This window comes from Gossypium hirsutum, chromosome D12, assembly GCF_007990345.1.
Source record: "Gossypium hirsutum isolate 1008001.06 chromosome D12, Gossypium_hirsutum_v2.1, whole genome shotgun sequence".
In the NCBI taxonomy this organism is placed as follows: Eukaryota; Viridiplantae; Streptophyta; class Magnoliopsida; order Malvales; family Malvaceae; genus Gossypium; species Gossypium hirsutum.
Window position 1 is genome coordinate 12,365,802 of NC_053448.1, and position 11,552 is coordinate 12,377,353.

An 11,552-nucleotide genomic window follows, 5' to 3' on the forward strand; every position below is an offset into this window, starting at 1 on the left:
GATACTACCAATATTTTTAAAATAAATTTTTTACCACTTCAATTAAAATTTTCTTTTTTATAAATATTTTTATCTTTAATTTCATTATTTAATATATACAAATAACAATACGTATATCAATGCAGTAGACTGCAGCTTGTATGGTGACAATTAGTTTCGGGAAGAAAACTTCAATCATTTTCTTTGTTTTCATTTGTCTTGTGATTGCTTGGTGGCATTGGTACGTAGGAGAGCAGATTTTGTTTATGTTTTCTTCTCCTTTTATTCAAAGTCTTGAGAGGTGAAGAAAATGGTAAACAGAAACCAAATCTTGTGTTGAAACAAAGAAGGAAGCAAGTTATTATAATATAGAAGCAGAGAAGCCCTTGTGTGAAAATCACACGAATCTTGGGTATTTTCAAAGAAAGGTAGGGGTGCAGGGCAAAGATACACAATTACAAAGCTATAAGTAATGGTTTTTCAAATATTGTAATTAAAAGGAGAGCTGCAAAGATGAAGTCCAATTCCATATAGAACAAGCACATGCGATTTCCTGGTACACCAAAGCAAACAGCAACGACGTCATATTAGTATGAGCTTACGGTGAATGTCACATTCTAAAGCCCTCAGCCACATACGTTAAACTCGCAAAAGCTAGATACACTGTGAGTAAAAGGTGTCTCCGATATGGCAACCCTTCATAGCCCATCTCACGTTAGACTCGAACAACTTTGGATCATCCCTCAACACTTGAGCAGCATCATGATTTAGAGGATCCTCGTAATTTGGTTCCTTTACACAAGATTCAAATATCATATGGATACAAATACATGGAAAAGATGGCAGCAAATTCATAGAAATACAATAGCCATTACCGTAAACAGATGATATAGTCCATAGATTACTGTGTTTATATTGAGCACGGGCTTCCAGTCTTCACGTAAGATGTTAAGGCAAACATTTCCTTCCAAGTCAATATTTGGATGGTAGATCTGGAAATCGGAGTACAACACCAAACAACCCAGGTTATAACCAAAACAGAACATAAACCAACACGATTTGGGTACAAGGATCAGGGGACCTACCGTTGTCTTGCACTTAACTTTGGGTGCCTCATGTGGATAGATGGGAGAAACCTTGAAGGAGAACAAAAATGTGCCACCGCTGAGAAAACAGCAGTAAGTTGGGCGAATTATTAAATGCGATAAGCCGAATTGTATGTGAAACAAGAGTTTTTCCACTTCTAAGAACAAATTTAACGAAAATATTATTGCTAGAAAACAACCAAGTTACTTGGTTTAAGATACGAGTCATGAAACAAAGCTCTTACTGATAATATCCTTCATCAGGTCGAATCGAAACCTCGAAGTTCATCAGGTCATCCTTTCCATTAGGAAATGTTATGCCACAGGATTGGGGTAGGTTTAGCTCAGAAATGTCTGCAAATTTTAGGCAAAATCAAGCATGACATTCAAATTGATTAACCTCTGATTGCCTTATTCGATCCTAGATCAAACTGATCCTCTTAAATCCAGTTGCTTCAGCGCTTATTCTCATTCAATCTTTAAGAAAGCTAAAGAATTTTGCAACAAAAATGAAGGGGATTTAGGGGGAAAATAAAATAAAACATGAATTGAGTAAACAAGCAAACCTTTGTGTAAACGCAACTCGCCCGCAGTTTGCTTTCTCCTGACGGCTTCATCCTTTGCATTTTCAGCAGTTTCTCTCTGCTTTTCTTTTACTTTAAACAATCGAATCATAGCTCCTGCTAATAGATGTTAAAAACTTTTAAAAGAACCCATTAATCAGAATTTAGTAATGGAATCAAAATAATATCAATCAAAATCAGGGGTCCAAATAGCGGTGGCGCAGCGATATAAACAAATTTCAAATCAATGGCAGTGAATGGCTGCCGCAAATAACAATGTATAACAGAAAATAGAGGCGATAAGGATCCCCTATTCCCGCTTAACCGATAGCTTTAAAAAGAAATTTGAATAAAATTTTATTTTATATTTTTAATATTTTTTAGTATTATATCAACATTATTGAGAGCATGTTTATTTGACTCGACTCCTTATTTAATCTCTAAAGTAAGTTTTCTTAATCAATCACTCCACAATAGTAGAATGATGACATATTAAGATATTTGTGGGATTTTCATTTGTAATCTTCGTCATAAATATTAAGAATTCGTAAAAACATTAATATTTAGATTTGCACTACACTTTTTATTTTATTTTATTTTTTGCAAATTAAGATATTAGTCTACAGACAAGCAATTCGTCTTGAGATAGTATAAAAATATTCGGAATAACTAAAACTATTATTTAACTGATTAATTAATTGAAATAACATTTTTTGTAATTATTTAAATAATTAAAAAAATTCAAATTTATTACCTAAACAAATCTAGCAATTATAAATTGTGATTGATTATATTATAAAACAATTATAGTAAGTAGTATTCTTCTAAAAGATAATAATCTCATTTTCAAACTCTAGTAAACGTGATTGATTTAGAGATAAATTTTAAAATTATACATGAACTTTGATTTAATTAAGAACAATACTTTTTTTTATTCATTTAACTGAGATTTTTGGTTGGGAACAGGACCCATGGTTTTAGGAGACAAAATCAAGGGGCTTGAAGGGTGGGTGAGTTAGAGAGGGAAAGGGAATCAGAGTAAGGGGAGGGATGGTAGGGAAGAGGGAGAGAGATGGGAGAGCGGTGGTAGGGGGAGGGAGACGAGAGGGGAAGGGGAGAGAAGGATGGAAAATGGCAACTCCCTTTACGTTTGTAATAGAAAATAGTTAGTAGAGATTGATTTGTTATTTTTCACAAATTTAGTGATTGAGTTAAAAGTTGAGTAACTGTTTTATCATTAAAATCAAAATTAAGTGACTATTGGTGTACTTTACTCTTTACTTAATTATATGCACACTTAAAAAACATTTGAGGCTTTGGTTCATGCTTCTTGTGTAAAATGGTCATATTTTTCATCTTTCATCGTTGACTTTTTATATTTCTCGCATTGGCTCTTTTAAAGATTTCATGGTGATTGGCTTATATAATATTTTATTTTTAGCTTGGTTACAATGTTAATGGGGATGATAAATGGATCTTTATAACATTGTTATTTTTTTTAACCACCTAAATCGATCTTTATAGGAGTCAGTGTAGAATTGTTAGCACCATTAAAATTCTTTTATTGTGTAAAATTGTTAGTACCATTATATTTCTCGCACAAGCTCTTATAAAGATTTTTTAGCATTCTAATTAAAGTGTTAACAAATGGATCTGAAATTTATAAATTCAAAAAGTAGAGAGACTAAATTTCTTAAAATAAAAATATAGAGATTAAATTTCAAATATACGAAGATTACAACAACTTTGAGCGAATTGTAACCTTTAAATTTTTACATTATAATTTAATTAAATAATAATTAACTCAACGCATTCTTTTTATCACTATCAATATATTTGTTTTTAGTCAAAACTTGACCACAGTGTTTTACATTATTTAAAAATATTACATTTCTATGCATATCATTTTTATCCCTTAAATTGAAAGAAATTCGAATTCGTAATTCTCGTCGATTGTTAGAGGATAAAATATTTTCAGGAACAAACAAATCATAATGATTTTTGTCTTTATTTTCAGTCATTTTTTGATGTCTTACAAAAAATTCATAAAAATTATTTTTATCACTTTAATTTTTTTTCTTGGTATCTTTGATTAATTTGGTGTTTATTTTTATGAACCAACAAAATACTTATAATTTGATATAGAATAAATTGCCTATCATTTTTTACCAACAGACAAATGAAATCGATAATCAGCATTCTTTTTTCCATTAATTCTTTAAGAGTTAAATCCATCTGAAAGATGGGCAGAATTAATAGTTTATAATAATTTCTATACTAAAATAGTGGATAGACAAAATATTGAGCAAATAAAACTAATGTATTACTTTTATGATAAAAGAACTCCAAACGGACGGTTTGGAAATAGTGGGGCTCAAGTTTAGTGTAAACTAGAGGTGCTCATGGGCCGGGTCGGGTCGGGCCGGGCCCATAAAAAATTTTAGCCCGGATCCTAGGCACGGGCCCAGCCCGGCCCGAAATATGGGTCTAAGATTTTGTCCAGGCCCGGCCCGAGAAAAAAAATTATAAGCCTAGGCCCGGCCCATTTTTACTTTAAAAATTTTAAAAAATTTTAAAAATTATTTTAAAAATATTTTAAAATTTTAAAAATTTTAAAAATATTTTAAAAATATTTTTAAATTAAAAAAATTTAAAAAAAGTATTTTAAAATATTTTAAAATTAAAAAAATAAATATATTTATTATATCAGGCTGGGCCCGGGCTAAAAAAGTGGTGCTCGAGGCCTGGCCCGTTTTCTAAACGGGCCTCATTTTTTTGCCCAAGCCCATATTTCGGGCCTATATTTTTACCCAAACCCTCCCATATTTCGGGAGGGCCGTCGGGCCGGGCCGGGCCGCCCGGCCCATGAGCACCTCTAGTGTAAACCCACCTCGCTTTGCCTGGAGTATTTACAAAATTACCTCTCGTTATATTAATTTATTTAGATTTAACCCCTAATTGTTTTAATTCTAAAATTCTCACTACTACTTTCTAAACTAAGTTTTGATATAAAAAATGATGTGCAAATGGGATTGGAGTTGGATAGTCACAATGGAACTTTGGATCAAAATTGGTCCTATCACTAATTACTTCTATTCTATAAGAAGTATTTTTGTTATTAACGAAAGAATAAAACCTATAAACTAAGTATAGCTATCATTTTTATTTATAAATTATACATTTATTAAAAATACTATTTCTATAAAATTAAATGCTAATATTTTATTTTATTCTTTTGATGTTTATGAAACAAAAATATTTTGTAAAATAAATTGTCGAATTAAATTTTAGGTATAATTGTAAAATTCATCCTCAACGTTTTATGGTTTTTTCACTTCAGCCCTTAACATATTTTTATTTCAATCTCACTCACAACTAAGGATGAGCGTTCGATCGAATCGAGCGAAAAAATTTCAAGTTAATCGAGCTGACGAGTCTTATTTTATCATCCTAACTCGATTTGAAGTTTTTTCGAATCGAGGCAAGTGAAATGAAATTCGAGTCAAGTCAAATCGAGTGAAATTATTCGAGTTAAATTAAAAAATTAAACATGTCAAATTAAAATCTTGTTACAGTATAACTAATTTTATGTTAGAGCACATAAATTTTAAACCATATATATTTGAAAACTTTTTCAAAGCAAAATAATAATAAAAATATGTTAATATGATAAACTTGAATCATTAATTAACTTATTTAGATCCTAAAATTATTTTATAATTTTCTTTAAAAAATAGATCAACTTACTCATTTTTAAACTTAGGCGATTCCAAAATAGTATTTATATCCATGTGAATTTTGAATGTTTCCAAGTCTAGAAGTGATGTGTTATTTGTGGGATATAGGGCCACATTGAGCGAAGTAGCATCTTGGAAGTTTCCGCCTTGTGTCCGGGCACTTGGCTTTGGTCCTAAAGCTTTCTAATTCAATTTTCTTTCTTTGACTTTTCTAGACATTCCTACAATCAAACCCTGCTCTCCTCTCACCCTTCGCACACCTTACGGTAGTTGGAAATAATATAAGAGATAAAGCACACTTTTGATTTCATTCCTCTCATCATTCCCCCTCTCTCACAATTATTTTCTCTCATTTTCCTTTCTTTTCTCCTCTCGAAATCCTTATCTAATGCTATTGGGTGCCTCCTTGAGTTCACTGGATCGTAGCAGCTTCGCTTTTTAGAGCTCTATTATCTGCTAAGGATTTCAAGAGAGAAGAAATCAGGAATCGAGAAACCATCAATTCTTAAGACTTTCCACCTCAAATTCAGGTAATTTTAGCTCATTCATTTCTGGGATTACATACGAGAGATTTAATCTTTTAACCTTTGGGGATAATTATTTTGATTTTGTTCTCGTCTCGATCTAATTGGTCTCCACACTTGGAAACTATCTCTGGGTTTTTATAATCTTACCCCCAAGCTTCCCCCCTTTATTTTTTTGGTTAATTTGCTGTACTTTCAACAAAGAATTAGCTGTTTTTTGTTGGATTTATGAAAAGTTTTCACTGGAGAAGGGCATAGGAGACCACTTGATTACTGGGTTTTCACTTAAATTTGAAGTTTCTTCAGCACTGTAAACCTAGGTTACTGTTGAACAGTGTTTCTGGGTTTGTTGATCAGTTATGATGGGGTGCAAATCTAGCAAAACGAAAGGAGGTGCTGTAGAAGTATCTTCCCAAGGCAGGACCGATTCTGGGATTGAATCAGACTTGAGCTCCTACGAGGCTGCTTGTAGACATGATTCAACTTTGCAGCAATTTGATGCGACCCTCCATCAACGCACCAACGATGTCATTGGCACACTGGCTGCTAATATGGGTGTTCAAGCTTTATCTTTTGACTCACTCAAAGAGGTCACTGGATGTGTTTTTGAAACCAACCAAGAAGTGGTGAAAATCATCTTAGAATGTCAGAGAGATATATGGAACAATCCAGACTTGTTTTCTTTGGTTGAGGAATACTTCGACAACACTAAAAAGACTTTAGAATTCTGCACTGCTCTTCAGAATTGCCTCAAGCGTGCTCGAAACAACCAGTTAATCATTCAGTTGGCTGTTAAGAATTTCGAGGAAGAGGTGGGTTTACAAGTTGGGGATGATGAGAGGAAATTTGTGAAGACCTTAGAAGAACTAAGGAAATTTAAAGCAGCTGAGGAGCCATTCACTAAGGAGTTCTTTATACTGTTTGATTCAGTCCGTAGGCAGCAGGAATTAATGCTACGGAAATTGCTATCTCGGAAGAGAAAGCTCGATAAGAAAATGAAATCTCTGAAAACATGGAGGAGGGTGTCGAATGTATTGTTTGTAGCCACTTTTGTTTCAGTGTTGATTTTCTCCGTGGTGGCAGCAGCCATAGCTGCACCTCCTGTTGTCACAGCTTTGGCGGGTGCAATGGCAGTTCCTATTGGTTCGGTTGGAAAATGGTGCAACTGGCTTTGGAAGCGCTATGAGAACGAGCTGCAAGGGCAGAAGGAGTTAATAATCGGAATGGAGATCGGTTCCCGCATTACAATCTATGACATGGAAAACATAAAAGTGCTGATTAGCCGGTTGGAAATTGAGATGGAATCTTTATTGCATAATGCTGATTTTGCAGTTAGAGAAGAAGATGCAGTGAAGCTTGCAATCAATGAGATCAAGGGAAAATTAGAAGCATTTATGAAAACCATTGAGGAATTGGGTCGACAGGCCGAAAATTGTAGCCGTGATATTAGGATGGCGAGGACGGTAGTTTTGCAGAAGATGATGAAACGTTCTGGGAATTCATCAACGGGTGACAGCCCGTGGGAAGTGTAGCAATGAGGTAAATTTCAGTGTGTTAATGTTGTAATAATTTTATGCTGTATTCAAGGTAATGAAGTTGCTCCACTGGATTTGATCTTATACGTATAACAATTACATTGTTCAATTTTAGACTGTTTTCTTGTGTAGAAACAAATCTTTCTTGATTGTGTGACCAAGGTTGGCAAAGGGAGGTCGAAAATAATTGCACAATTTCCATCTACAAATTTATATAAAATATCATATTTTATTTTATTAGGAATTCAATCAACCCAATTTTAAAATAAAATAAGATTAATTACTTATTTTATAATTAGGATCAAATTTAGATAATTTGTAAACATTAAGAGTTAAATTTTTTTATAATCATCAAATTGATAGAATATATAATTATTAATGAAGGTTAAATATATTATTATCTCAATTTTAATATTTTCCTGTCAATAATCTTTAAACTTAGCGACATTCAACGGATGAATAAATCTGCTTAGTTGAGTAAATATTTTAAAAATTTTATAGTTAAACAACAACAACAACAAAATCATCACTATAATTTACCCGAAACTACTATAAGATTAATTACTTATTTCTATAATTTCTAAGAAATATTATGATTGAGGTAACTCCTGACTTGTTGAAAAATCAAGTTTTAGTTTTTGTAGAACACAGCTAATATGGTTATTAAATAGAACTTTTATTTAAGGTTAACCTTATCAACAATCTTTTTTTTAGTGAATTATAATAATAAGATAAAACCCGAATAATAAACTTGACTAGTCCGACTCAAACTTAGGCCATACATAAGACGGTGAACATCCTTTCCATCAGACCATCACATGAATTCATCAACAACCTTATTTTGTAATTGAGTATTTAATCTTTTTCTTTTTCCCTTTTACCCACTTTTGTTGGTGTCCCTTTATCACTCAACTAAGTGGAACTTAACAAAGTTAAAAAGAACAAGTCTTAAATAAGTTTGTTTGATAAAAAAAATGTTCCCTTTTATATCTTAAAATTAAAACATTTATACTTTTAACAAAATTGGTGTTACGAATTAATCGGATATCAACATAGTTAAAAAATTATTATTATACCTTTTTATTAAATGACTATTATTATTATTCTGATTTTTTTTTATCTTTTCATACTTTTATAAAAAAAACTAAAATTTAACATGTCTAGAACCCATATTTAATGGAATTATAAACAAATTTATTACCATTACAAAATTAATAATTCTTAAGAAAAAAAAGTTAACTTTTAATATGAAATGTTGTCACTCACCAAACTTATGTATCTATACTATTAATAAAAGGATACAGTTAAATATTAAAAATAAATATTTAGAAAAGAGACATGTGACACTTTTTTAAGGCTGCTTATGGAATAAAAAAAAGTATACTGCTAGTATACCAAATACAAATCCTTAATAAATCTTTAACTAAATTGGTGTCACGAGTCAATTGGACACCAACTCAGTTAGTAAATTATAAAATTATGTTTCGTATTTAAAACAAGTTATATTATTTGAGGGTAATATTTTTACTTTTAAAAAAATAAATAAAAATATGCATATAATTGAATTTGAATATACTCTGTTTAAATTTACAAAACCTTAAATTTGCTACTCAACCAAAACATTATTTTAATAAATTTTATACATTTTTAGGGATTTTTACAAAAATATTACAAAAAAATAAAAAATAACCAAAATATCATATTTTTTAATTACAAAAATAATACAAAAAAAACAAAAATCAGAAGAAGAAAAAAAGCTGCAGGTGATGTGACAATACCCTGGTGGAGGGTATCCCATGGGCGGCACCAAAGGTGCCTTTCCCATAGGCGGCACCGATGGTGCCATTCCCATGAGCGGCACTGCCCATATAATGGGCTAGCCGGCTGGTGGGTGGGGGGAAGAGAAGGAGAGGGAAAGAAGAAGAAAGAAAGAAAAAGAAAGAAAAGGAAAGGAGAGGAGAGGAAAGAAAGAAAAAGAAGGAAAGAAAAGGAAAGGAGAAGAGGAGAAGAAGAAAAAAAAGAAAGAAAAAGAAGGAAAGAAAAAGGAAAGGAGAAGAGGAGAAGAAGAAAAAAAGAAAGAAAAAGAAGGAAAGAAAAAGGAAAGGAGAAGAGAAAAAAAAAGAAGAAGAAGAAGAGGGGAGGAAGGAAAAGGAAAGAAAGAAAGGTAATTTTTAATTTTAATTTTAATTTTTTGTAATATTTGTGTGTAAAAAAATTATGTTATGTACATTATACGTGTTTTATTATGTTATTTAGCATATAAATTTTATAAAATTTATTTAGCATGAAAAAATTCATGTTATGTAAATTGTATGTTGATTAGGATTTTTTTAATGAAATTTATTTAGAATGTTGTAATTAGTTTTTTTAGAAAAATAACATTAAAAATAAAATGATAAAAAAATATGTTTAATAAAACATTAAATACGAAAAAAAACGGAAATTGTATATTCACGGAAAGTAATAAAATCCAAAAAAATGGTATATTTAATAAATTTCAAACATAATGTACTGAAACAAAGTAAAATTATAAAATTAGAAATTATGATATTTTTTAAAATAATAAAATGCGAGAAAAAATACGAAGAAATGGCCGAAGTAAGAGTGTTTTACAATTTTTTTAAAAATTCAGAAATAATTAATACAAATATTTCAAACAAAATGTACTGAAATAATATAAAATAATAAAATACGAAAATAATATTTTTTATTGAAAGTAATAAAATTTGGGAAAATAATACGAGCAAAGGGCAAGAATAAGGGTTTTTTACACTAAATTAATTTAAAAAACACACTAAATTAATAAATTTATAAAATTAGAAATTATGATATTTTTTAAAATAATAAAATACAGAGAAAAAATACGAAGAAATGACTGAAGTAAGATTGTTTTACTAAATTTTTTAAAAATTCAGAAATAATTAATACAAATATTTTTAAACAAAATGTACTGAAATAATATAAAATAATAAAATACGAAAATAATATTTTTTATTGAAAGTAACAAAATTCGGGAAAATAATACGAGCAAAGGGCAGGAATAAGGGTTTTTTTGACACTAAATTAATTTAAAAAACACACTAAATTAATAAATTTCAAACATAATGCACTTAAATAATGTAAAATTATAAAATTAGAAATTATGATATTTTTTAAAATAATAAAATGCGGAGAAAAAAATACGAAGAAATGGCCGAAGTAAGAGTGTTTTACTAACTTTTTTTCAACATGCAGGCATCGCAATGGCTCCATTGATTCGATCCGATAGACACAAATCTGATGCGGCTAATCAGGCGGTATGATTTATTATTTGTTAATCACGGGTTTTATTTATTTAAAAAGGATATACGTAATATATAGAAATAAATCATGTTATCTTAATAACTTTTTTGTAATTTAACACTATCAGGACTCGTACCGAGTAATAAGGGGCCGTGTGAATGGTTTAAAGAAAGCTTCGGATGCCTGATTGATGCCGTACTTGGAGCAAGCCGGATTTGGGTCAACAGCATTGATCCGGACCTCCGACTTGCGCTATGATTTATTATCTACGCTAGTGGAACGGTGGCACCCAGAGACCCACACTTTTCATTTTCCGTGTGGGGAGTGCACTGTGACTTTGGAGGATGTTGCAATGCAGCTTGGGCTCCCAATTGACGGGAGTCCCGTAACGGGAGTATCTTCATTTACCGATCCGGCTGCACTTTGTTATCAGCTCCTAGGAGACTCGCCAGAGGACGATGAGTCGAATTTTATGGGCTTAAAATTTACATGGCTGAAAGCCAAATTTGGACAATTATCAGCTACTGCCACTGAAGGTGAGTTGATGTGCGCTGCTCGAGCGTACATCATGCATATCCTAGGGGGAGTACTCATGCCCGATGCAAACAACAACAAGGTGCATTTGATGTACTTGTCCCTGTTAGCTGATTTGTCGAGTGTTAGCTCATATAGCTGGGGCTCCGCCGTTCTAGCAGTGTTGTATCGAGAGCTTTGTCGGGTGACAAACCCGGATGTTGTAGACATGGGCGGATGCCTCACATTGCTGCAGTCTTGGGCGCTCTATCGGATGCCATTTTTGGCATTGGTTAGTCACCAACTGTATGTTTATCCACTGGTGAACAGGTGA

At 31.6% G+C, this 11,552-nt stretch overlaps 3 protein-coding genes across 5 annotated transcripts; 2 read left to right on the forward strand and 1 right to left on the reverse strand.

The window, feature by feature from the left end:
• Positions 1 to 315: 315 nt before the first annotated feature.
• On the reverse strand, positions 316 to 1,949 carry LOC107947498 (NEDD8-conjugating enzyme Ubc12). Of its 2 annotated transcripts, XM_041108481.1 has the most exons (6): positions 1,631 to 1,932; positions 1,310 to 1,418; positions 1,065 to 1,143; positions 855 to 971; positions 618 to 771; positions 316 to 532 (listed from the first exon to the last, which is right to left on the reverse strand). In XM_041108481.1, exons 1-5 carry the CDS (start codon positions 1,737 to 1,739, stop codon positions 634 to 636), a joined length of 552 nt encoding a protein of 183 aa, XP_040964415.1. In that variant the 5' UTR covers positions 1,740 to 1,932; the 3' UTR covers positions 316 to 532; positions 618 to 633. The 2 variants fall into 2 exon arrangements, with proteins under 2 accessions (XP_040964415.1, XP_040964416.1); XM_041108482.1 differs by having other exon boundaries at positions 316 to 771; positions 1,631 to 1,949.
• A 3,554-nt stretch (positions 1,950 to 5,503) lies between these two features.
• Positions 5,504 to 7,537, forward strand: LOC107942307 (UPF0496 protein At2g18630). 2 transcript variants are annotated; one of them, XM_041108483.1, is made up of 2 exons: positions 5,504 to 5,894; positions 6,246 to 7,537. In XM_041108483.1, exon 2 carries the CDS (start codon positions 6,248 to 6,250, stop codon positions 7,418 to 7,420), a length of 1,173 nt encoding a protein of 390 aa, XP_040964417.1. In that variant the 5' UTR covers positions 5,504 to 5,894; positions 6,246 to 6,247; the 3' UTR covers positions 7,421 to 7,537. The 2 variants fall into 2 exon arrangements, with proteins under 2 accessions (XP_040964417.1, XP_016731446.2); XM_016875957.2 differs by having other exon boundaries at positions 5,573 to 5,894; positions 6,224 to 7,537.
• A 3,358-nt stretch (positions 7,538 to 10,895) lies between these two features.
• Positions 10,896 to 11,552, forward strand: LOC107942315 (protein MAINTENANCE OF MERISTEMS-like). The gene has a single exon (XM_016875969.1). It carries the CDS (start codon positions 10,896 to 10,898, stop codon positions 11,550 to 11,552), a length of 657 nt encoding a protein of 218 aa, XP_016731458.1.

What these genes read in the sequence shown, in the direction of transcription:
- LOC107947498 (XM_041108482.1), bottom strand. Translation starts at nt 1,739, where the DNA reads ATGATTCGATTGTTTAAAGTAAAAGAAAAGCAGAGAGAAACTGCTGAA. An exon ending in AAGTTAAGTGCAAGACAACG is followed by an intron (nt 972 to 1,064) that starts GTAGGTCCCCTG and finishes TCCGATTTCCAG; the next exon opens with ATCTACCATCCAAATATTGA. An exon ending in GACTATATCATCTGTTTACG is followed by an intron (nt 772 to 854) that starts GTAATGGCTATT and finishes TCTTGTGTAAAG; the next exon opens with GAACCAAATTACGAGGATCC.
- LOC107942307 (XM_041108483.1), top strand. Translation starts at nt 6,248, where the DNA reads ATGATGGGGTGCAAATCTAGCAAAACGAAAGGAGGTGCTGTAGAAGTA.
- LOC107942315 (XM_016875969.1), top strand. Translation starts at nt 10,896, where the DNA reads ATGCCGTACTTGGAGCAAGCCGGATTTGGGTCAACAGCATTGATCCGG.